The sequence below is a fragment of the Glandiceps talaboti genome, chromosome 1, assembly GCF_964340395.1.
Source record: "Glandiceps talaboti chromosome 1, keGlaTala1.1, whole genome shotgun sequence".
NCBI lineage: Eukaryota > Metazoa > Hemichordata > Enteropneusta > Spengelidae > Glandiceps > Glandiceps talaboti.
In genome coordinates, this window is record NC_135549.1 from 8,899,592 (window position 1) to 8,924,002 (window position 24,411).

At 33.2% G+C, this 24,411-nt stretch overlaps 1 protein-coding gene across 1 annotated transcript; it reads left to right on the top strand.

Annotated features, from left to right (window-relative positions):
• Window positions 1-1,097: 1,097 nt before the first annotated feature.
• Window positions 1,098-23,044, top strand: LOC144436122 (histidine ammonia-lyase-like). The gene is made up of 20 exons (XM_078124825.1): window positions 1,098-1,529; window positions 3,874-3,937; window positions 4,472-4,499; window positions 4,904-4,978; window positions 5,549-5,621; window positions 6,592-6,658; window positions 7,161-7,324; window positions 7,881-8,020; window positions 9,391-9,438; window positions 10,684-10,735; window positions 12,430-12,525; window positions 13,376-13,530; window positions 13,980-14,060; window positions 14,620-14,685; window positions 15,635-15,713; window positions 16,433-16,519; window positions 17,774-17,908; window positions 18,202-18,310; window positions 19,247-19,316; window positions 19,748-23,044. Exons 1-20 carry the CDS (start codon window positions 1,283-1,285, stop codon window positions 19,856-19,858), a joined length of 1,947 nt encoding a protein of 648 aa, XP_077980951.1. The 5' UTR covers window positions 1,098-1,282; the 3' UTR covers window positions 19,859-23,044.
• The last annotated feature ends 1,367 nt before the right edge of the window (window positions 23,045-24,411 follow it).

Here is a 24,411-nt window from a genome sequence, read left to right on the forward strand (position 1 = left end):
AGCGGTAATTGTAAAATTGGTGATTAATGGCTGTCAAGAGAGATGCCGTTTTAGAGCGGTTCAGAGTATTGTATAGACGAATGTGAACATATTTGAGTTTGGACGTGCCGCGTACTCCCCATGATGCACTGCTCCAGAGGCTTCTTTCTGCGTGAGATAGTTGGAATCTCGTTTCCCCAGACTCTCGTTTGGGGTGGTCTAGTAGGAAGAGCCCCCAGCGGTGGTGAGAGGCTGGGTAATGTAACCGAGACTACGAGTACCATAGATCAATAACCATGATAACGACTATAGATCCATGCTTTGGGAGCCTTCAGTAATTACAGGTGGGGAGGGCTGTGCAAACTGGGGGGGGGGGGGGGGGTCACTTTTTACAAGTCCGTTCATGGATGATCATATTTTAACATTTGACTTCCACTCTATATCCTTGATTTTGACATTGTCGATAGTGCACTCATGTAGTTTTGGGAGTTCCGGCATTCAGCTCAGCCAATAAATCCAACACAAAATGTATTCATTAAATAATTAATGCAGTGTCTTCACACAAATTCACGATGGTTGTTCTAGTGGGACAAAGGGGAGGGTCATGTTTTAGAGAAAGGAAATTGATGGCAGGTCATTTTTTAGAAAATGGAATGGGAGGCGGAGGGTCACGCTTTCCGCAACAGACCCCTTCTGGAGGCTCCCTTATATTTCTGTTCTTTTTTTTTAAGGAACTGAAACCTACGCAGAAGTATCGGAAATGACGTTAATCATCCGCAGATGATGATATTTAAAATATCCAGAGAATATAAATAATTGATAATACGTTTTCAACACAGTCACTTGTGAACTAATATTCCATACCAGGATGGTAATATTCTCGTCTAGAATGATCATAATATACAAAATAATGACGTTATTATAGGTATTTACGATATTCAAAAAGTACCGGTACCGTTTAACAGTGCAGTGTCTGTAGTAGTGAAATAAAACTATTTATTTCGCTACAGACATGTGACTGACCGCGGGAAAGAGGCCCTGAAAATAAACCAATCATGGAATACATGGATGGCTTCTCGACCAATCACCATTGAGGATTGAGACACACCCGTTTCATGCCGTCACAACAACAACAACACGCTGATGCTAAGCTGTCACATATTACATTACAATTGACATCCTGCAACGCTTGAAAACAAAACAGTTGACAAACAGAAATAGCCGCGCTTCTCTCGTTGAAAGGTACATTTTGCCAAAAAATACCACGATCTAAGTACATTTTTTATATATTTTTCTGGTGACCATGAAAGTCTCAGTGTGTATTTTTGACGATTGGATTGTAGTACCCTGTAAAACTGGCCAGAACAGCGTAAAATGGCTTGGCGAGGAAGCGTTGCGTCGTTTCCTTAAAAATAAACCTAACACAAGCAACTCTAAAGAAGATACATGTATTGCGATTTTGGAGGTACGAACTGCCCAGGGTCGAAGTTTACTAGACCCGGACGATCTTGTTGAAGAGGTTTTGGACGATAACGATTTCGTTATTACAGGTACGTAACATGTAGTGAACCAAATTTAGTCGCATGACAAATTCAAGACATAGATATAACACGTGCACATACATAATACAGTTTACGCGGTTTTGTATTACAGTATGGCGTAGACTGAAATTTCCACCAATATTCCTGACTATTGCCACCTTAGGAATAAATTGCTGTTACATGTAATACATGAATATCATAATTTTTTCTCACATTTTTATCACTGCGCGGTGTTAAACAATGTGTATCTGAACATGTCCCTAAAGTAATAGTAAATAAAGACTTGTTATATTTCCCAAGCTCTCGCTCACCTAGTCCGAACAGTAGTCGAGTCCTGCTTGCATACGGAGTAATCCGGGACTCGATTCTGACGATTGTTCTTCCTATTCTCCTTAGGGTTGTGTCAGTAATATAGACCCGTGCACCGTCTGCAAGCGGGACTATCGCTCACCATGCTCATGTCTGAATGTTTACAATCGACAAATTGTAATTTTTTTTTAAAGAACAAAATGAGTTTGGCGAAAGATATTTCAGTGTTTTGGCAGAGCATTCAATGTAAATGTACTGTGAATAATTATCTCCTTGATTAAAAAAATAGCGAAAAAAAACAAAAGTATATGATGGGGATAAAAATTAAAAATGAAATCAAACTAATGAAGAAATTATGGAAATATCGATGCTTCCAAAATTGATGTGTTTTGCTGTATGTTTGTTGATAAGAATCACATAACTCAAGGAAGTAATATTAGAAGCCAGCAAATTTAAGAACAACTGTGTGTATGATATGCAGAGTAATAAAAAACATTTAAAATTGTAATGGTCACTTGGAGAAACACTTTCCATTTCACTCAATTGATTATCTAATGGAGATTATGTAAAATCAATATACACATAAATTATATCCATTCACCAACTGACATTCCTTCACCAGACAGAATTTTATTATCCACACATCTGTGGTAAGCAGTAGTCATTAAGGTTCAACAACCATAACAACAACAATTTTGCTGTTAAAGATGTCAAATTAATCTTTCAACATAATGAACTAAACAGTCTGAAATAAAATGCCGCATTGCCTCTGTTACTGACAACAGATATATGGCATTCACCCAAGGTCATGCTCTGCAGTCATGTAGCCTATCATCTCCTGGCATGGTGAGCACGTTTGACCATGCATTCAAGATAATTTATATTACTACCGTAGTAATATATCATGCCACAAACCACTTATTTTTGTTAACATACGGAGTTCAAATGGTTTATATTCCATGTGAAATATTATGACAAAAAGTCTGAATCAGTGAATTTCTAACGACTCAGGACTTTGTCACAATTACATGTGATGCAGGGTATTTACTTCAATTAGTCCCAGAATATATGAAAGACTTTTGTAAAACAAAGTCAAATTTTAATATGCTCAAAGGAATTATCAGTGTAGGGTAGATATTCTTACAAAGTGAATATCGTGTAACCAATGATTAATAATGGAGAAGTCATCATCTATAATTTGTAAACAATGTATTATTAACATTAAAATTGCTTTCCCAAACAAGCTCATCAAAAAGGTGTCAATTTCGATATTTTGCTTTGTAATATTCCATAATTCTGATTACCAAAATATTTAATTTTCTGTATGATTGTGAATATAAATGCTTCCCCCTAACCGAACAAAACAAAGCAAAATAAATCAATATTAGCAACAACAACAACAACAACAACAACAACAACAACAACAACAAAAGTCAGCATACAAATATACATCGGGTGCAGTGTTCTTGCTAGTCTAGTGCCATCCTTGGTATTGAATCTAAAGATCTGTCTTAAAGAAACAGTTTGACACCATGAGAAGATCTAGATTATGTTCTTACTCAATGGGTTAGTGTTAGTCTACAACCCTGGATATAGGGATCGAGGGAAGTTTGGAATCAGTCCAAATATACATATACTTTCCAGTAGATTTAACATCAAATTTGGAAAGATGAAAAGTTCACAAAGTTTATCAACAGCTCAATACAGCTGATACTGGTAGATATATTTGAACAGTATTACTTGATGGTGGTAATCTCTTTTCAGGATATCCATTAATCTCTCTCTTATCAAATACAGTCTTTCACCCGATGTAATGATGCCAATGAAAAACCAATTAATTATTTGCCTCTACTTGTCTAGGCCTGTAGCTGTCAGGGATGTCATTAATTGGTCCACAGTAATAGCATGTTTGGCATGGTAATTGTGTGTGTGTGTGTGTGTGTGTGTGTGTGTGTGTGTGTGTGTGTGCGTGTGTGTGTATGTTGAATTTATGATGTGTTTGTAGAATCTGAATGTATGAATACATAATTTATTTTACTTTCAGTATGTAGTAAAGCTGGTGAAGTGGAAGAAAAGTCGTCATCATTAAGACTATCAGATGAACAACTGTATCCTTTTACATCCTTTTCTTGTTCATTCCAAGAAAGTGTGATACCCAAAGTATACTATCAGCTGGATCATGTAAACTATCGGTAGTATAAACCCAGCCCAATAAACAACAGAAGTAAATAAATAAATATTAAATACTAAATAAAGAAGAGAAAAGGTATACAGCCAGATTTAGTTTCTCAATATCAGTTTGTGCATAAGTATTTTTAGGCAGGGTTCTAAAATGTAAAATATGATAAATTTTTGCAATTTTTCACCCATTCGCTTATGAAATCATAATTAATAGGATAAAAGACAGAATGATATGCAAGGCAAACAACATTCTCTGTTCACAGACAAGAGTTGATGAAATCACTTGTAACATGTAGATTGTTTCAAACACCAGAATAAATTCTCTCAGATGGAATATGTTAACATATGACACAGTTTTATAATACTTTGGTATATTGATCGTAGCTGAATTTCAGAGAGCAATCTCTTTATTTTTTGAGTTCTTGATGTCAAAATCATAGTTCCTTAAACAATGAAATCAGTGAGAGAAAGCATCACACACCATGTCAGGTTGGTACATTTATTGTCTGGTTATGTGTTAAGATATTCTTTCCTCTCAGCATGAAAGCCAGGGAGCAATATTTATTTTTGTCTTGGCCACTAAATTCCAACATAAACCGTGTTTTTGTTGAGACTTTTGTTATCGTAGTAGTAGTTTGCTTTCGGATATCATTGGTACCAACATTTTCAAAAATGTTCAATGCAAAATGGCAACTTTTCACTCTGTACAATGTGTGCATAGTTGTAGTGGGGTTAAGAAACTAATATGTGTGTTTGTGTATGTGTGTGTGTGTGTGTGTGTGTGTGTGTGTGTGTGCATGTGCATGTGTGTGTGTATGTGTGTGTGTGACATGTGTGTGTGCATGCAATGAATCATTGAATGACAAAATATTTTCCCTTTTTCCATATTTTAGTTTCTAAGTCTAGATGGCTACTCCTTGTCAACAGATGATCTAGTTCAGCTTGGTAAAGGGAATTACAAAATAAAGGTAATATTCAGTTTATATCTAGTACTGGCTGGTTGCAGCTTTCATCTATGACTCAATTCTACATATTTTTGCATTACAGAAAAAAAATTAATGTGTAAAATTTGAAAAACAAATTATGGAAAACATTCATGGTTCAAAGAATAAAATTGGACTGTGAAATACAGTCAGAAGTATAGACCTTTCAAAGTAGGTGGACAAAAACTTTGCAATTGTTTCAAATTTAGCATTCCAAAGTAAGTGAATATAGTACACTGTCCAAAATTTGGTGTCTCCTGAATATCAACAGTTTGAAGGTAAACACTTATAAATGTAAATTATACATAATTAAAGGCACACAAAACACGTGTTGATCAACTTGTTACAAGTTGTGAATGTTTGTATTTTGTCAAAAATTTGAGTGAATGACATGACTTTGAAAGTAAAGTGGCATCAACACTGTGTCTCCATTGATTTAATTTGTTAAATACTTAGGGCTAATATGGTAATGAGGTGATTAGATGATGTAAGATGAATACACACAATGAAATCACCAGTGTACTGAACTGTGAATACCTTTGTCTTGTTCTGCAGCTTTCTGAAGAAGCTTGGGAAAGAGTATCAAAAGCTAGGGGTCTATTGGATGAAATCATCAACGAAAACAAAGGTATTTTCCAACTGTATTTACTCCCATGAACAACAATAGGCCTTTTAATAGTGGGATCTACATCTCATTTCAGTCCATCGTTAACGCCTCCATTTCTTTTCAAGTTCTTGGTTGGATTAATGGTGAAAGTAATAGTTTGCAGTTTATTTACATACATGTACATTGCAGGGTCTTCAGAATATGTTAACATCTGGTCTCCAACATTCCTGCAGCTATGAGTCAAGAATTTGAAATCATTGGAAATTATCCCTAAAGGGATCGACTTCCTTTCCTTATGTGTATGTGTCTGTCATACACATGCACGCACACGCACATGCACACATACACACATACATACATACACACACACACACAGATAGACAGACACACACACAGACAGACTACACTGTCTGTGTGTTGTGTGTGATCGACAGACATGTCCATTTTATTTTTGTCACATTGTAGCAATATCATATACTTCATACTTGTTATGAAGTAGCCACCAAGCAGGATAGGATTTACTAAAGATTGTTCATCTAATGCTCACTTGTTGATACCCGAACACATGCAACTTTTGACAAAAATTAAACAAATGCTACTGTAGGTAAGGTGATCGACCAACTTTCGACCATCTGTTGTATATCTGTGTACTTTGTTGTTTGCTAGAATCTTGTACTCTACTACTGTATATTGAGGGTGTTAATTCAACTCTATCTATTATATCAGCTATCCTTGGAACCTGTTATCTACATCACCCATAGTACGCTCACCCTGAATATCGATGTTTACATAAAAAACTAGGCAATAGAATGGTCTGTGACCCTGCCTTGACCTTTGAAAGATAGGCAAGCTGAGATTGCTGTGTTGCTGTGACCTATATGTGTGTTGCATTATGTTGAGTCAGCAAAATGCTAGTATATTAGTGTTGTTTTGTTCATACTTTAGCAGGAATAGTTAATCAACTTTGCCCACTTGTCGTCCTTTCTTTCAGTTGCCTATGGAGTCAATACTGGTTTTGGAAAATTTGCCAGAGTTCTTGTTCCCCCTCATAAAATACGGTATGGTCAAAGAAAACTCAAACTATTTCACATTCACCAAATACCTATGAATGTTCTTGACTCTACACACTGGCAAACTTGGACTATAGTGTTGTGGGATGGTTTCTGGAATCGTCACTTGTAATTATCTTAAAAATAAAACGTTTCATGTGACTGTCAAATAATACTTTGAAGGCTTTATAATAATATTATGTAACTTTCTAAAATCTATGAGAAATGAACTTTAATTTCAGTGAAATATTAGCTACATGTATTAGTGTATTAATTGTATTAAATATTGTAGAAAGTTTCTTTTGATCAATCATAATTGACAACAAATTTAGAGAACTTTGCTGTCAAAAAAAGATATGTGATTAAAGTTTTAATTTTTGCAGTGAAAATTCTTTTATGAATTCCATTATATCATAATTTTCCAAGCCAACTGAATGTGCACACATTTTAGACCAGAGTTGGTGTTATTCTTGCAGCTAAAATGTCCTGACTTTATCCCTGGTTATTACAGAGAACTACAGCAGAATCTTATCAGATCACATGCAGCCGGCGTGGGTGAACCTCTCAACCCTCAGCAGACACGAATGCTGATGGCTCTTCGTGTCAATGTGTTGGCAAAGGGTCACAGTGGAATTACAACAGAAACATTACAACAGTATATTGATGCATTTAATGGTATGTTTAATACATGTACTGAATTCTGTCTTTATGATAGTATAGCTACTTTCAGTGATTTGTGTTCCATTACAAAGTAAGCTGTAGGTTGTAGTTCATTAGAGTATGATTATATATTTTACTGATTACAGATTATAGATTTTTGTAAACTTAGTTACTAACATCATGTCCTGTTGCTATGGTTCTGAAATTAGGTTTACAAATTACCAAGTAAGCAAAAACTTAAACCAAATAAAGTTTAGTATAGATGGTAATGGGATGTGTTCTTATTTAAAGTCTGTGGTATAGAAGACAGAAAGTAAACATATGAAAACTGAATGCCTTCTGTAAGGGTAGTCAAGTTTTATTAGTATTGGTGCAATAGTTTTTTGAGATATCATGTTCACAGACAGACAGACATACAGACAGACACAAAGCCATATACTATAACCTCCCCGTGTGAAAGGTGAAAATAGGGATATTGTAAACATGTTTACTGTTGAAGTCTGCTTAAATTGTTTTGTATATCTTGTACATATATTGAGATACAACAATAAAATTGATTTCATATTTGTAGTGTCCTGTTTATCCTACGTACCAGAGAAGGGTACAGTGGGTGCCAGTGGGGACTTGGCACCATTGGCCCATTTGGCTCTGGGTTTGATGGGTGAAGGCAAAATGTGGAGTCCAAAGAGTGGATGGGCAGATGCCAAAACAGTGAGTTCTAGGTTTTATATTTCTGTGACAGAAACAAAAGTCTACACAAGTTGATTTCTTGAACATAGTTCAGTCACAGAGCTTTTTGTGTTGCTCTGACCAAATGGAAAACTATGTTTATAGGGATTTCAGTACAGATGTTACTGCATTTTTAGTAGACTGTCTCGCCATATTGACTCCTTGTCAAACTACTTTCTGGGTAAGTTGTCAATTAAGCTGACAATTTCACGAATACATGTGAAACTGAAAAATGACAATTGTTGTAATTTTCGAGTCAGATCACTTACTTTTCTTCTTGTTGATACTAGATATAATTCTTGTCTGGCTTCATAATCAAAAGGTTACTGTCACAGTGTAGATTTCATGGTTACCATGACATCCTAGATTCCCTGTGCTAAAAGTTGACTTCTAAAAATGCAGTACAGTATTGATAAATATAACTTTTCCAATTTGGAACATATAATGAGCAGAATTTCTGAATTTATTCCAGGATTATTAAATTATCAGATTATTATTTATCTTTATGATAATAACCATATAGTAATGTCAGGCTTTTTTAATACAGCGTTAAGAAATTTATTAAAATTTCATATTCAATCAAAACTGTGTGCATCATATACAGTACAGTGTAAGTCACCGTGAAAATAGTGGGGGTCACTCTGGACGTTTGCAAATATTAATTACTTGTATGTAGATATCAGACACCGGCCGATACTCTGGAGTGAGACATGTAGGTAATTGAAATTCAGACTGTGTTTGTAAGCATGAAATGATTAGGTAAACCCGAGGTTTATCAGGTGTTTACACAGTGCAGGCAGTATTTGAATGTCTAGACAGATTTGAAAAGAAACAGACCAGCTGAGACTGCCTCCCTTGTTATTTCACCATGTTGACATATAATGTTACAAAAACCTACCCCACAATATTTAGTGAAATAATCAATATTTAATTTATTTCATACGTATATTATTGATTTTCTTATTCATTATGATATAGTCTAATACTTTTACAATTCATTTATTTTGAATTTATGAAAATTTTTATACCAAGTGAATGTAGATTTTACAAAATGCAAATCGTTGTTGCTTAGATTTATTTGCAAAAATGTACAAAAACCCACAAATTCCACGAGATGAAGATGACCAGTGTATAGATATTGGATTTTAATTTATGCAGTGTTACATATGTGTAAATTTACAAATACATTCAAATAAAACTTTTGTTATTATAAAACACATACAGTAAAAATTGCATGAACAAATATATAAATTTAAATTAGTATATTTTAATGTTAAAATAACTGAATTTTCTAATAGCATAATTTTTTAGAGTATTCACTTTATACATTGTATATTGTTTTCAAATTGTAGGTACTTGAAGCTCATGGACTGAAGCCAATTAAATTAGGAGCAAAAGAGGTAAGTGAAATGTTTTGAATTTTTTTAAAGTAGATCAATTTAACCTTTTACTTCAGTCGGCCATCATTCAGTAGAAATATGTAGATGTGTCCATACTTCACAGAGATGATGTCAGATGATTAAGCATGAGAGAGAGAGAAAGAGGTGAAATGAAAAGACCAATTTGTACAGTCTAGCAGCTGTCACTTTACATTGACATGTAGGGGTGAAGTGAGGTGATTATGACTAGTTTGGATCAGCTGCTGCTAAGTTTGCTGTCGACATGACAATAAATTTTATCTGTGCAATGCATACATTATAGCAAAAACAACTTTCAATCCAAGTTTGATAATGGAGATTTTGGTTCAGAATTGAATGAAAGATATTATGGAAGATTTATGGATGTTAAGATACAATATCTGTAATTTGTTCTATGCAAACATTTTGACATAGATTTGCATTTTCTGAAGCCCATTACAATTTTTAATACTTTTGATTTGTAAAATAAACCCTGACATGTGACTAGTAAGTAACTAATAACTTAAATTTAAAGTCCACCACATATCATGATTATAAAATCATACAAGAATAATTAAACATACATATTAGAGATAACTTCATCAAATATAGTGTCAAATTCATAGTAGTATACACTCCATGTTATAATGTGTTGACTCCTTCTAGATGCACTGATAAAGGGTGTTAACACTGTATGTGTTTCATTATCTGACTTGTAATGTTAATATTTTGAGAGTTTAATGTTTACTTCAGAGTCAGACCCTAATTCTGTGTATTTATTGGAATGATGTAGTCTTTTCATGTGTCTGGAATCAAAGTGTGAAATGACTTAATTGTGATAGCTGTCTAGAAAACTGTAATGAACAATCACAATTATACCATGCACCAGTCAAGTTGAACAAAAAATATGGAATTTACACTCTGGTCGTTCTATGTCACTACAACATGTTTCTACATCACTGGTTTTGCTGTGTTCGAAATACATTCAAAATTGCCATTACTTTCCTTGATTTTTCTTTGATGTTACTGGCGCTGGTATAATTATGTTATTCACCAATATTCAGCCAGAAAATGCTCATCTAGTGACCAATAATGACAAAGGCCCTTCACTGAACAAAGACAAATATTGGGGAAATTATAACATCTAATTATATTCTCAAAAATGGAAGTCCTGCATTATTCTGTCATTTTCAGTACAGTTTCATTGATAAATCTATTTTGTATGTTTCTATGATTTCACCATTTTAGGGGCTTGCTCTAATTAATGGAACACAACTTATGACATCCATTGGAGTAACTGGTAAGTTAGTTAATACACTATGACATCCTTTGACATAATTGGTAAGTTACACTACTTTAATGACATCTATTGGAGTAGTTGGTAAGTTGCACTATGCAGTTTGTAAACACAAACCAGACATTGTCAGATCCTCAGAATTTGAAGAAGGTTTTAATCTAAGGAATTCATTGACTTTCCCTGTACACAGTACATTGATAGGTGGTTTAAAAGCCCACCATAGGATTGGAACAACACGTTGACAACATTCAACTTGATACGAATTCATGCATTCATTGGATTTCCCTCGTGTTTCCATTATGCTTGTAACAAAAGAATATTCAAACTCTCACCCTAGAATATTGGCAATGTACTTCATTGAAGTTTGTGCATATAAAATTGCTTCAGAATGAAATCTAGTTTTATATGCAGCTTACTTTTGCCAGGCTCTACAAGTAACTATTAAAACTACTTCCCTAAAATAAAAGTTGAAGAATTTGTTTTGTATTCAGTTTTGCCTCAATTTAAGTCTAGAATCATCTCATTTTTTTTAAGATTGATGTGAAAATTCTAGCTGAAAAGTTGTTCACAAAAGTCTGGTAAAAGTGGACTTTTAATGTATCAGATTTGTAGGTTAAAGGGGTTGAAGTATTTCAGTAATAAAGAATAGTCTTGTACACACACACTGTTTCTTGACCCTTGACCCTTGACCTGACCCTTGGTGTAGAATGAGATATACACCTCTATGTTCACACCCACTCAGAGGATTAATAGCGAATGTCTGAGAACAGGAAAGAAGACTGAATAGTTATTTAAGTAATATTTTTTACTAATTTTGCCTGATTGATCGACAGAAATTCCTTTAAAATTTGCCTCCAACTCACTTTTGCAGATATCAAACTCCTTCAATGAAGGTATAATGTAACATTTGAGGTATTGTTTTATGCATTATAATTGTTAATTCTCTCAGAAAGGTGAGAGAGATCAAGACAGACAATCATGAAATTGAAAGCTTATTTGATAATTGATGTGACTTTTTTTTGGTTTATACATTGTCAATGATTAGTAGATTATTAGTAGTTTATTGCTTTTCTGGCCCTAGTAGCAATTCTTATGCAAAATATGTTTTAATCTTTAGGTTTAAAATTACTATAATATTTGTGTTTTCAAAAAAAAAAAAATTCTTCAAATTTCAATGGAATACATTAACAGTGGTTGTGAACTTAGTAGGGTTAGAATAGTTAAAGTGACTATATGGATGAGGATTAGGTATTTATTTTGGATTTTTAATTTAAAACAGTTTTATCATGGCTTCCTACTTGAACAATTAATGTAAAACATACCACATGCCAAGTCCTTGTTTGTATCTCAATAAATTACGAAAGGTTATAAATGTGTACATGCTTGTTATTGTACATACAATAAAAAAAAAACTTTTTACACATTTTTTATAGCTTTTTGCAATGCACTGAGTTACAAACACAGACTTGGTCAGTGGTGTTTGACATTGATTTTTCAAGTAGATAGCCATGATAAAATTGTTTTATAGATTAAAAATCCTGAATAAATATGCAATTCAGATCCATATGGTCACTTTAGTACTTGTATATATCCCAAAGAATTCAAAGTAAAGAATGACTAGAATAGTAAACAGAAAGAAACACATTCTACATGTGCATTGAAATCCCTCTAATAAATTCTGCTGTGGTTTATTTTAGCCTTGGAGAGAGCATCAGCTATAGCAAGACAGGCGGATGTGGTAGCAGCTTTAACCTTGGATGTTTTGAAAGGCACAACAAGGGCTTTTGATAGCGGTAAGTTTTTAAAAGGCACAGCAAGGGCTTTTGATAGTAGTAAGTCGTTACTGTGTAAGGTAGTATTGTTAGCATTGCTTTACACTGTGTGTCCCAATAAATGAGACAGATAAAGTTATGTATTGTGTAGGCTGGTCACACCTGTGACAATTAATATGATGTAATTTTTATTCCGTTCACAATTTATATAGGAATAGAAGTACTGTAAAATGTAAGTGAGAAAAACAGTTGTCTGTCTGAGCTGTAGAAAAAGTTAATCCTGAACGAACAAATGCTAATACATCACTGATAAAATGGTATTTATCTAAGTCTGGGATTTAATCATGGTGCTTTAATATATTCTTTGAAATATTCCAAGCTAAACTTGCAATAAACAAGCCTTGTTGATGTCATTATAGTGCCAACATAACCAGAGGAGTTGGAAAAGTTGGAAAAGACTGATAGAAAAGGCTTTGCGTGCTTTCGAATGTATAAGCTTGCTGTCTGATACATGTGTGAAAAGACTTTTGTTTAGTCAAAAATATATCAAAATAATACTGACAATATGTCTGTTTCTTTTGTTGGTCATAACCTCAACCAACTCAAGGAAAATAGGTTAAAGTAATCGTCTCAATTTCAATATTCTGTCAAATTTAGATTCTGTTGTTATGTTTGATCATCTGTATCACACTATCTTATATCAAAATGACATTTCAAATTGTATTTATGTGGATTTTAAGCTTTGAATAACGAAATATTTTGTCATCAACACAGATTCTTTGCTGAAAATTACTTACTAACAGGCATTTTGATTTGAATATTTGTTGAACTTTTAATAACATATCATTTTACCCTATCTTTGTGAATTTAGATATTCATGCTATGCGTCCACACAAAGGTCAACAAACTGTAGCTGCCACATTACGAGCATTACTTCATTCAGAGTATCATCCATCAGAGATTGCCGAAAGTCATCGTTTTTGTGATCGCGTACAAGATGCTTATACACTGCGATGTTGCCCACAGGTATTTCGACCTTTGATCTGTACGACAATATTTTTGCAATATAGTACACATTATTTTTGTCATGGCAACCACTGTAAAAATTTTCCTTTGGTACAAAACAGGCCTAAAGTAATCATACATTATAGTACATGGTTGAAAATTTTGTAAAATTACTGACAATTATTCCAACCTCACTAGGGGTACAAAGAAATTTATATCTGTCAATGAAGAGAGCAGTTAGGAACAATTTTATAAAAGGATTGATTTCAAGTTTATTAATAAAACTAGTATATTGAAATTCAGTTCCAAACAAATCTAGCTAGACAGCAATGTATAGCGAATTCCTTTTACAAAAAATATGTGAATTCAATAATACTGAGCTCAATATTGCTGTTTTGTTACAATTTTTTAATAATTTTTACAAATAATATTAATGAATGGAGATGATGAATATTTTGTGGTTCTTACAGGTACATGGTATCGTCGTGGATACGATAGATTTTGTGAAAGGAATCTTGATAACTGAAATGAACAGTGCAACTGATAACCCTGTATCCTTTAATTTGAAGAAAAATGAAGAGTACATTCTTTTACAGTAATCCTCATTTTGCCCTCATCATTCAGTCTTTAATTTTCATAGTCACGTTGGAGAATTATTTCCATTTTTCATTAGAAAAGAAAATAATGATAAAGTTTTCAACTTACCTATCACTTCATCTTGTCATTCTAAATAGTACTTCTGGTTAACTTCACTATGGTGTCATATTTTTTTTTTCAATTTAGAAAAGACCGATAACTTTAAAAGTGGTAAAATGAGAAATAGCCAATTATTTTGTATTGTTGTTTTGTGATTATAACTTTACTTTGTATTTCTACTCGAAAAAAAAAACATCAAACAACATAGTCCAATTAAGTGCTGTTCCTATATCATTAATTGCCCCCAAGAAAGTTAAACACATTAATCACTTGTAATCACTAGTAAACAAAAATAATCAAACTATTTGTGCAGATAATGTTTCAAAATATTTGATGCACAGACTGGACATGTTGTAGTGATTGCCACTTTCATACAACTAGTAGTAATTTCCTTGACCTATGACCTCAATGTAGATGATTTTTCCAGAGAGACATGAAATTATTTCTGGAGGGAATTTCCATGGAGAATATCCAGCAAAGGTAAAGGAGGGAGAATGGAGGAATTTAATGGAGGAATGGCAATGTAGTGATATCTCTCTTTCTGTTACATAACTGGCCAAGCTGAGCAGCAAACAAGAAAAAACCTTTCTCGATTACATTCACTTAATGCTATTTACCAAACCATTTGACCTCAGACACACCATTCAACCACCCCACCCCCCACCACCCACCCCCATAAATTAGCTGTTGGACTAATTTTTCAAATCTGCATATTTATAATGAAGGAGCCAACAGTACTTGTGCATGTTATAGACTATAGCCATCACTAATATTGTATACTAACTTTATCATTGAACTCGGTTTTGAAATGGAAGCATGAAATGAACACATTTTAGTAAGTTACAATGGAAGCCAGTTGAATAGTAAATTGTCTGGCTTGACAAAAATCTTACCAGCATTAATTCCTTAATTCAAATCTTATTAACATTAATTACTTTATTTAAAATCTTATCATATGGCTCTACAAAAATCTTATCATTATATGCCATGACAAAAATTAAAGAACAATTCTTGTTACAGTTCAATCCACTTACATGGCTGGAAAAAATATATGTTGTTTATACAATTTGTTAAGACTCTCAAATTTAACAATGTTGGTAAGATTTTTGTTACACAAGGTGATGAAAAAAAGCAGTGTTTGTAAGAGTTTTATGGAGACAGACAATTTGTTTTTCAGTACCCGACAGATTTCCATTGTAATGTTAATGAATAAGATAACAGTAGCTCTCTCTTGATCAATAGTTGGTTTATGAACTGGATAGTCTTGAATGTTATTAATCTATGGTGTACAGACAAGCTCTACTGAACACTTTGACATGATTGTATGGTACAAAATTAAATGAACACGGATAGTAGTTATTGATTCCATTCTTGTTAGAAGTCGTTGAAACAAAAATTGACGAATGATTATTTTGTTCATTATTTTTAGGCACTAGATTTCTTGGCTATTAGTGTCCATGAGTTGGCCAATATGAGTGAAAGGAGAATTGAAAGGCTGTGTAATCCAGGTTAGTTGTAAATCTTTCTGTTTAGATGCTGCATTGACCTTCATTTTAGGTTTGACCCCATACAATGACCTACATCTTGGTGTGTGCCATTTTGACCCCAATGCATCAGGGTTATATGTTTTATAGCCTCATTGATGTCAAGGACTCTCTCTACTTCTATATTTTCCATTCTTGCCATTTACAGTAGATTTATGTTTTTTGTGTACCCATACCTCAAGACTGTTTTCTTTTAATAAATGCCAAGATGTCGCCACCCTGGGGAATAATACTGCAGATAGAATCTTTGAAATCTTTTAACAATAGACTAAACTTTGGTACAATATGTAGTGGGGGAGAAAATGAGTCAATTTATGAGATAGACATTTTATTAAATTGGCTTTTTCTATATCAAAGATTATTCATTCATTCATTCATTCATTCATTCATTCATTCATTCATTCATTTGTGAATCACATGCAAAAAGGTGGAACATTGATGATCAGTGCAATAGTGGATTACACTTTCACTGTGTGCAAAATGTTCTTGAAAGAATTAGAATATTATTGTTGAAATTTACAAATAAAGTACACCAGAAATACCATTATTGTGTTCAAGATTACTGAGATAATTGATGTTTGTGTACAAAAATGTGAAATTCCATGACACCTTATCAGATTCGTGTATTTGTGTTTTCTGGTTTATTTCTCATATAAATTTTCAAAATTCAATTTCATGTACAGCTTATAGTGACCTACCAGCATTTTTAGTCAATGAAGGAGGCTTGAATTCTGGTTTCATGGTAGCGCACTGCACTGCTGCAGCATTGGGTAAGTTGATCGATAGACATCACAAGTTAAAATACTATCAACTTTGTGATATACTTTTATGTGGTGAAAATCCAACCATTTTAGGTGAAAGTTAGAGATGTCCTGGAGTGATACTATGACAGAAAAATCGTTGATTTGTCTTATCCAGCTATTACCAAATATGGCATCTCATCCAAAAGAAAGTAATCCACTGACATTATCTGATGATTTTGATATTGAAGACATCAAACACCAAGTTAAAATTAAAATAAATATAAATTTTACAGGATGCAAAAAAAAAAGTAGAAATGAATGAAATTCAAATTAGATTAATTATGATACATCAGTTGTATAGTAATTTGATGTTGGTTTAGAATATTTGAGATATATACTTGATGAGTTTTAAGTTGTATTAAAATACAACTCTTGTATGTCCAAGTATTGAAGTCATAAATGATTCATAGCATGAAATATTTATATAGATCAACATAATTTATTCAAAGACGTAGTGATCTACATATGGTCTCACATCAACTTGAGAATTCCTCTGTTGTCTATAAATAACTGCAGTAACAGATTGTTCCTTAGCAATTTTGTAATAAAACTAATGATTTACTAGAAATAAAACATGGTAAAGACATGTTATGGGTATCGGTCACCAAAAAATCTTGTATTTCTTGAATTTTAATAGACAAATATTATTGCTATTGGCCAATTCAGTAAGTAGAATGTACGAACTGTCTCAATTTTTGTCTGTTTTCCATGTGGTAATGAAATCATGCTGAGTCTACTTGATAATTATATTTTACACACAATATGAATCATTTGAAATGCTTTGTGCTATTTTTTTTATGGCCAGGGAGAAATAATTATGTTTTACTGTTAACAAAAAGAAGTCATATTAAAAATAGGTGAATATATATTGATCCTGCAAGTGAAAGTGATATTAAATTGATATACCTCACACAGTATGTACAGAATTGTACTAATTGATATACCTCACACATAAAAATCACCAATAAGAATATAGGTCAACACTAAAACATATATAGAAATTTGCAAATAAAATGGCATTTAGCAAATACAGCTTCAACTTAGCAACAAAGCCTTGATAGCTATGCTAATTACCACAGATTTAATAGTAAGAGTATATGTAAGTTTTGTGTTATAATTATCAATTCAGATAATTTAATCTATTTCCATGTGTAAGTTCTAAGCTAAGCCTATTATTTCTTTGCCAATGAGGAATTTAAAATAATGTCTGTATGTGTACAGTTTCAGAAAACAAGGTGTTGACACATCCGTCATCAGTAGACTCTTTGTCAACCAGTGCTGGTACCGAGGACCATGTCTCTATGGGTGGTTTTGCCGCCAGAAAGGCAGTCACTATAGTGGAACACGTAGAACAAGGTAAAGTGGGTCATGTCAAAATTTGAATGAATGAATGAATGGTACAGTTTATAGGCCACCATACATACTTCACATACTGTGTCTTTTATGGTGTAGTTGACTGCATGGTTTATAGGTCAGGATGTGTAGTGTGGGAGAACCTGAAGTCTGTCTTCTCAAATAACTTTGAAATTGGAGCCAAAGAAATTAATAGATCTTAACAATCAGCACAATAATTAATTTGTTCATAATAATAATTAGATGATAGAAATAAAAAATTGTTTGTTTTTTTTATTTTGTCTGTCACTATATAGTTATTGCAATTGAACTACTGGCAGCATGTCAGGCTATTGAGTTTCTGAGACCAATGAAGACAACAAGACCTCTGGAGGCTGTATATCAGTTAGTCCGTAGCTATGTCAAGTAAGTATATCAGTTAGTCCATAACTATGTCAAGTAAGTATATCAGTTAGTCCATAACTATGTCAAGTAGGTATATCAGTTAGTCCATAGCTATGTCAAGTAAGTTTATCAGTTAGTCCGTAGCTATGTCAAGTAAGTATATCAGTTAGTCCATAGCTATGTCAAGTAAGTATATCAGTTAGTCCATAGCTATGTCAAGTAAGTTTATCAGTTAGTCCGTAGCTATGTCAAGTAAGTATATCAGTTAGTCCGTAACTATGTCAAGTAAGTATATCAGTATTAGTCCGTAGCTATGTCAAGTAAGTATATCAGTTAGTCCGTAGCTATGTCAAGTAAGTATATCAGTTAGTCCGTAGCTATGTCAAGTAAGTATATCAGTTAGTCCGTAACTATGTCATGTAAGTATATCAGTTAGTCCGTAACTATGTCAAGTAAGTATATCAGTTAGTCCGTAACTATGTCAAGTAAGTTTATCAGTTAGTCCGTAGCTATGTCAAGTAAGTATATCAGTTAGTCCGTAACTATGTCAAGTAAGTATATCAGTTAGTCCGTAGCTATGTCAAGTAAGTATATCAGTTAGTCCGTAACTATGTCAAGTAAGTATATCAGTTAGTCCGTAGCTATGTCAAGTAAGTATATCAGTTAGTCCGTAGCTATGTCAAGTAAGTATATCAGTTAGTCCGTAACTATGTCAAGTAAGTTAGCAGTATACAAGCACTAAGTTGGTAGTTCCTGGTGTCATTTTTCAACCCTTCATTTTAACTTCTGATGTTTTTTTTACATTGTGTTCATACTATTTTGTATTAATTTCCGTATTGATTTTTGTTATTCTTTTAAAAAGTTATACAGATTGAATAATTTTATTTAGGTTGAAATATTTGTCTTGTGTTCCATCTGTAAATGTAAACTCTCAAATCTTGTGTTCTATCATGTTAGGGCATGGGACAAAGATCGTTACATGGCTGCAGACATTGAAATTGCCACAAAACTACTACAGGATGAAAAGGTAAAATTATTTTTCAAGTGAATGTGTACAAATTCAAATTCTCTATATAGTGTAAATTTTGTTGTTGAATACTTTTCAAATCTGGGAATATTATTATCTGTAATTTGGAAAGTCTCAGGGTAGCAAAAGCAAGTGCAACGGGTTGAGTTAAATCTCAGATACATAATGGACATATGCACCAATTACATTAATTTGGTAGTTGTCGACTAGAACTATGCAGGTGTTTATTGGGTGGTTGCTCGGCTAGAACTGAGTAGCTAACCCTTCACAATGGTCATAAAATACATCTGATCCATACAATGATGTCACTGTTAGGTTGGTAAATAAATAACCGTTCCTGTGAAAACAGTGGAACTCTACATCATTACATTATCGTTGAAACATGATTGAATGTATAATTAAGATAACAGTTTTGCATGTATCTTTGATAGGTTTGGAACATTGTCAAACCATACATAGATGACTATCGAGGTGAGATCGTTAGGGAAACAAGGATGCCATCCCCAACATCAAGTTCTGCAAAGCGGATGAAATTCGAATGAACCAATGACAAATTTGACTCGCTTCCTTGTCTCACTGCAGAGTGAGTGATGTATGAACCGGAAGGCTGTGTCAAACAGTGCACATCCAAATAATGACTAAAATACCAATATTGAAGAAGACATTTTGACTGTGTCTTATACATACAACCAAAGATTTAGTATTGCATTTGTGATGGCTAATAATTTAGTATATGCTTCAACTTTCTAATTAGATGAAAGAGCTATATTTTTGTTAAAAAGGAATTAAATTTTTTGTTGTTGATGGATTTGTGTTTCCTCCACATTTTGACATTACGTGTCAATAACTTTTGTTGTGACACATTCTGGGTATGTACCTTCAAGTGGATAGACTCCAAGTATACATGTAACTTGCTATGTTGGTGTCTCTGTTTGCCGAAATTACCAATTTTTGGAATTTTTCTCGAAAATTATCTTTTACAAGTTAGAAACTTCATTTGGAACAAGTTGAGTGATGTTTATATAGTTCTTTGTACTTTAAACAATGCAAAATATGGTAATAGAATTTCTGGTAACTTTTATTAGTGTTTATATATTTTTTTCTGAAATATGTGGGAGTTTCATATTATATTTTGATATATGTGTCATTTTTAGATTTGCTGTTGTTTACTAAAGACTTTGAGTAGAAAGGAGAATTCCTAGCCACTGTTGATAATTTCATTTATTCTGTCTGTATGTATATTTGTAATACAAAGCACTGTCACTGAGCATGTCTGCATATAATACTTTCATTTCATGCCAGTGTTTTACTTTTTTTTTATGATTTATGATTTCTGTATTATACAAGCAAAATTGCTATGTAAGTGGAGTCATGATGGTTGAATGGCTTATAGTCACAGACTTGGAATATGCAGGTTGCAGGTTCGAGCCTCGCTGATGCCATTTGTTTCTTAATGGCTAAAACCCTTTGGCAAGATTTGAACCATGATTGTGCCTCAGTAAACCTGAGCCGTATAATTGGGGACCTGGTAGGATAGCGGTTGCAATGTGAATCAATGTGAATGCTTTTTCTAGGTGCTTACAAAGGTTTTAATGGATTGTATGCTCCTCAGGGAACTGAGGAAGGAAATATAAACTGCTGTTGCACCAATAGGTCTGTGCTGTACTTTATAGCACTATGATCATGACATCCATTCTGACAGGCACTTTATTATCACTATTATTATCATATGCTGTGGTTATTAAAAAACATTATTACAATATGCACTAGGTTTTCTGTAGCGGTTATGATGTGTTAAATTTACAATACATTTGAGTGTCCAGACAGTGCACTGCACTATAAATCTTTACATCGTACCCAATGGTAGACTTAGAAGAATAGAACTCTAGCTAGATAGTCAGCAATGCATGACATCAATTTTTATGTGCAGACAAGAATCGTATGTGACGTGCATAATATAAATGCATTATGTTTAGGATGAATTGTCTGCATCTATGCATACATTTATTAGTCATGTTAGCCTTACTTTTCAAAAGTCACAGTCACAGTCACATGTGGGCTAAGATTCAGTCGAATGGTGGTCCTAGTACAAAACATTCTGTGCCACGTTATCAGACATTCACAAATTATACAAAGCATCGTCATGGTTACTGTCATGATGTGTTGAATAATTATATTGTTAGTGACTGGTGATGATGCGTTTGTAAAATACCTAATGAAGGGAATGTTTTTTACTAGGACCATCCTTGAATTGATTCTTAGCCCACATGCAACTGTGATAACAGCCAGTGTATATAGAAATACAAAATAGAGAATGTGACACTAGCCTGCAACTAAGTTGTACTTCTGACAATGATAGCTTCAAGCAAGATGGTTGATATTCCCAGGTGAATGTATTTTGACATTAATTGCTATAAACACAGTTCTACTTGTAAATTTATAGTGCTATGGTAATAATTGGAAGGACTTCAACTGTTAATTGATACCAAAATTAAAATTTGTACATTGGATTTAATTCTATTTACTCATAATAAAAATTATTTGTAAACATTGAATGTTTCTTTACCATTTCTGTTGTAGTATTGGCAAACAAAAAATCACTCAACATGATTGATATAGAGGAATCAAAAATAACGGTCATCAAATTGAGTCCAGTGTTCAACAGGGGCACATTTTCAATGATTTACACGAGTTTAATTCCAGCGCAATTAGACATGTTAGTTGACAGTCTTTTCGGACAAGAAAGTAGAACCCTCCTGTGGAGAAAAAATTTGCAAATTTGATTTTAAGAGAAAAGAACATTTGATATATTGCTGTTCTTGATTAGTTTGGCCCTAATACCTTGACCTGAATAGTTAAAATGACAGGGATACTCATGGCTACGTGAATTTTTGTTTGCCAAGAGAGGAACACTTGGTGTGTTGTATTGGATTATTTTGGCCACAGACAGACATGAAGGGTTGAGGTGAGTCTTTTTCACCAAAAGTTGAACTATTAAAGTTGGAAGAAAATTGATAGTACACTGAATAAAGGAAATCAAATGTCTGCTAAATCTTGTGATTTATTTTAAACTATTCATAGATTTAGTGATCTATCACTAGCATGCTGTGTACTTATATGTCACAGGTGAGAGAAAATTAACTAGTTAATACATACATTGTATGTTCAATAGCAATGTATATTATACTGTGAATGTATATATTTTGGTACAAATATTTGATAAAATATTCCCTTTGACAAATATCTTTTGGTGTGTTTACTAGAAAAGAAGTGGGTAACAAACATGGATATATTTTGTTGTTACCACATTATAAATAAATATGTAAATAAATAATTAATATGCATTATGCCATGGCTTAAATTCCATTTAAAAAAATTTAAAAATCTCTCCATTGATTGCCCTACAGTTATATGTTATTATAATTTCTTAGTATTAAAGTGTAGATCCCCACCTGACAACTTTATTTTGGTACAATTTAGGTTTCCACTATTTGTAGCAAAAATATATTTGTACTAGAAATATATGCATTCACAGTAGTTTACAATTCATTGTTTCCAAATCAATACTACTGTACTGAGATACATGTACCTTTATATCAATGATGTTCCATATTTTGAATCCAGGTAAAGTTAGTTACCATAGCAACTAATTTCATGACTTGAGAAATTGTTGGTGTATGAATTTTGGTAACAAGCATTAATATGTCTGCTGTGTAGTTGTTTTTGCTCAAAAGAACAAAATATAGAAGGCTCTCTAGAGCAATTCTTTTGTCACGAGTCTCTGTTTTTTCAAGATGAGGTGAATGATTTATCTGAGATGACTGTCACTGTCAGGAGTGCAGGTGACTTTTAATACATGAGATGCAACAGTCATGCAGAAAAACTGCCAAGACAGCCGAAATAGTTGTCAAAATTTCATAAAAGAATTCAAAATTGATCTGATGTTACATGCAAGGGGAAACACATGTAGGTCAATCGATCAAAGAATTGGAAATCAAACAGTTTTACACTCAGTGATTTTGAGATGACTGTCAAATATTTGTTTTGGGAATCTGTTGCATGAAACTAAATGTATGCTATGGACACTACCAAATGATGTGTTAATAATAATATGAAACATTGCAAACATATTTTATGTATCCCTGACCCACAGACATGCTTCAGAAAAAAATTCTTGTTAAAAAGACTTGAACTTGAATTTTACATTGACAATGTTTGCATAAATAAGATAGCATTTCCATGTATGAGGTCTGTCATGTGACATGTCTGCATGACTTGCAATGTTATTTGACCTCCACTATTCCTCCATATCATACTGTAACCAAGTGAATCTCAGTCTTCTGTAAATATGGAGTTAAATTGACCTATTCCATACATAGGGGTAGGTTTATTACACATATAATATCCAATAACAGTGGTATATATACCGTTTATCCAACAGCTGGCTGCAGATGGTTCAATCACTGTGTTTCTCATTACTAAATTTGATCATTGTATAAAGTATTTGAAATAGCAGTGCAGAAAAAAACGGAATGAATATCTGGAGATTTTAGACAATTTAATGATACTGTGGTTACAAAATTCTTTATCTCATTATATCAAGTGTTTTAGTTTCAGTAAAACTTGTAGATAATGACCAGGAGAAATTCATGATAATATATACTAATAATAAGAAATTTTAGGCTTAATCTGTTGTAGGTGACAGTTGTAGAAAATATATAACAGTGACTGCTGTTGGACTTACATCTGTAGACCAAAGCTCATGTCATATTAAACGTAAGAATAGTTCTTCAACCTCTTCAGTACAAAAGCCCTTTACAGATGGGCTCCATATATAGTCATTTACGGGAATAACATGTAGGTCACATTGAACTCTCTAAGGAAACTAATTTCTGTGAGATATTATACTGACCTGTCTGGTCAAATATGCATGTCATGGGGAGATGAAACTGACAAAAAGCTTCACACACACACACACACGACTATATTTGTTGTGTACGACATGTAATTTACCCTTAATGGTATTCTGTGGCTCAAAATATAACATTATACAGGGTTTTCAGGTAGCTATATCTCTAAAAAGAATTTGATCAAA

Bases quoted from the DNA above. Each gene is read 5' to 3' on its own strand.
- LOC144436122 (XM_078124825.1), top strand. From the start codon at position 1,283: ATGAAAGTCTCAGTGTGTATTTTTGACGATTGGATTGTAGTACCCTGT. The intron at 4,500-4,903 runs GTTGGTACATTT...TCCATATTTTAG, and splicing joins AGCATCACACACCATGTCAG to TTTCTAAGTCTAGATGGCTA. The intron at 13,531-13,979 runs GTATTTCGACCT...TGGTTCTTACAG, and splicing joins CACTGCGATGTTGCCCACAG to GTACATGGTATCGTCGTGGA.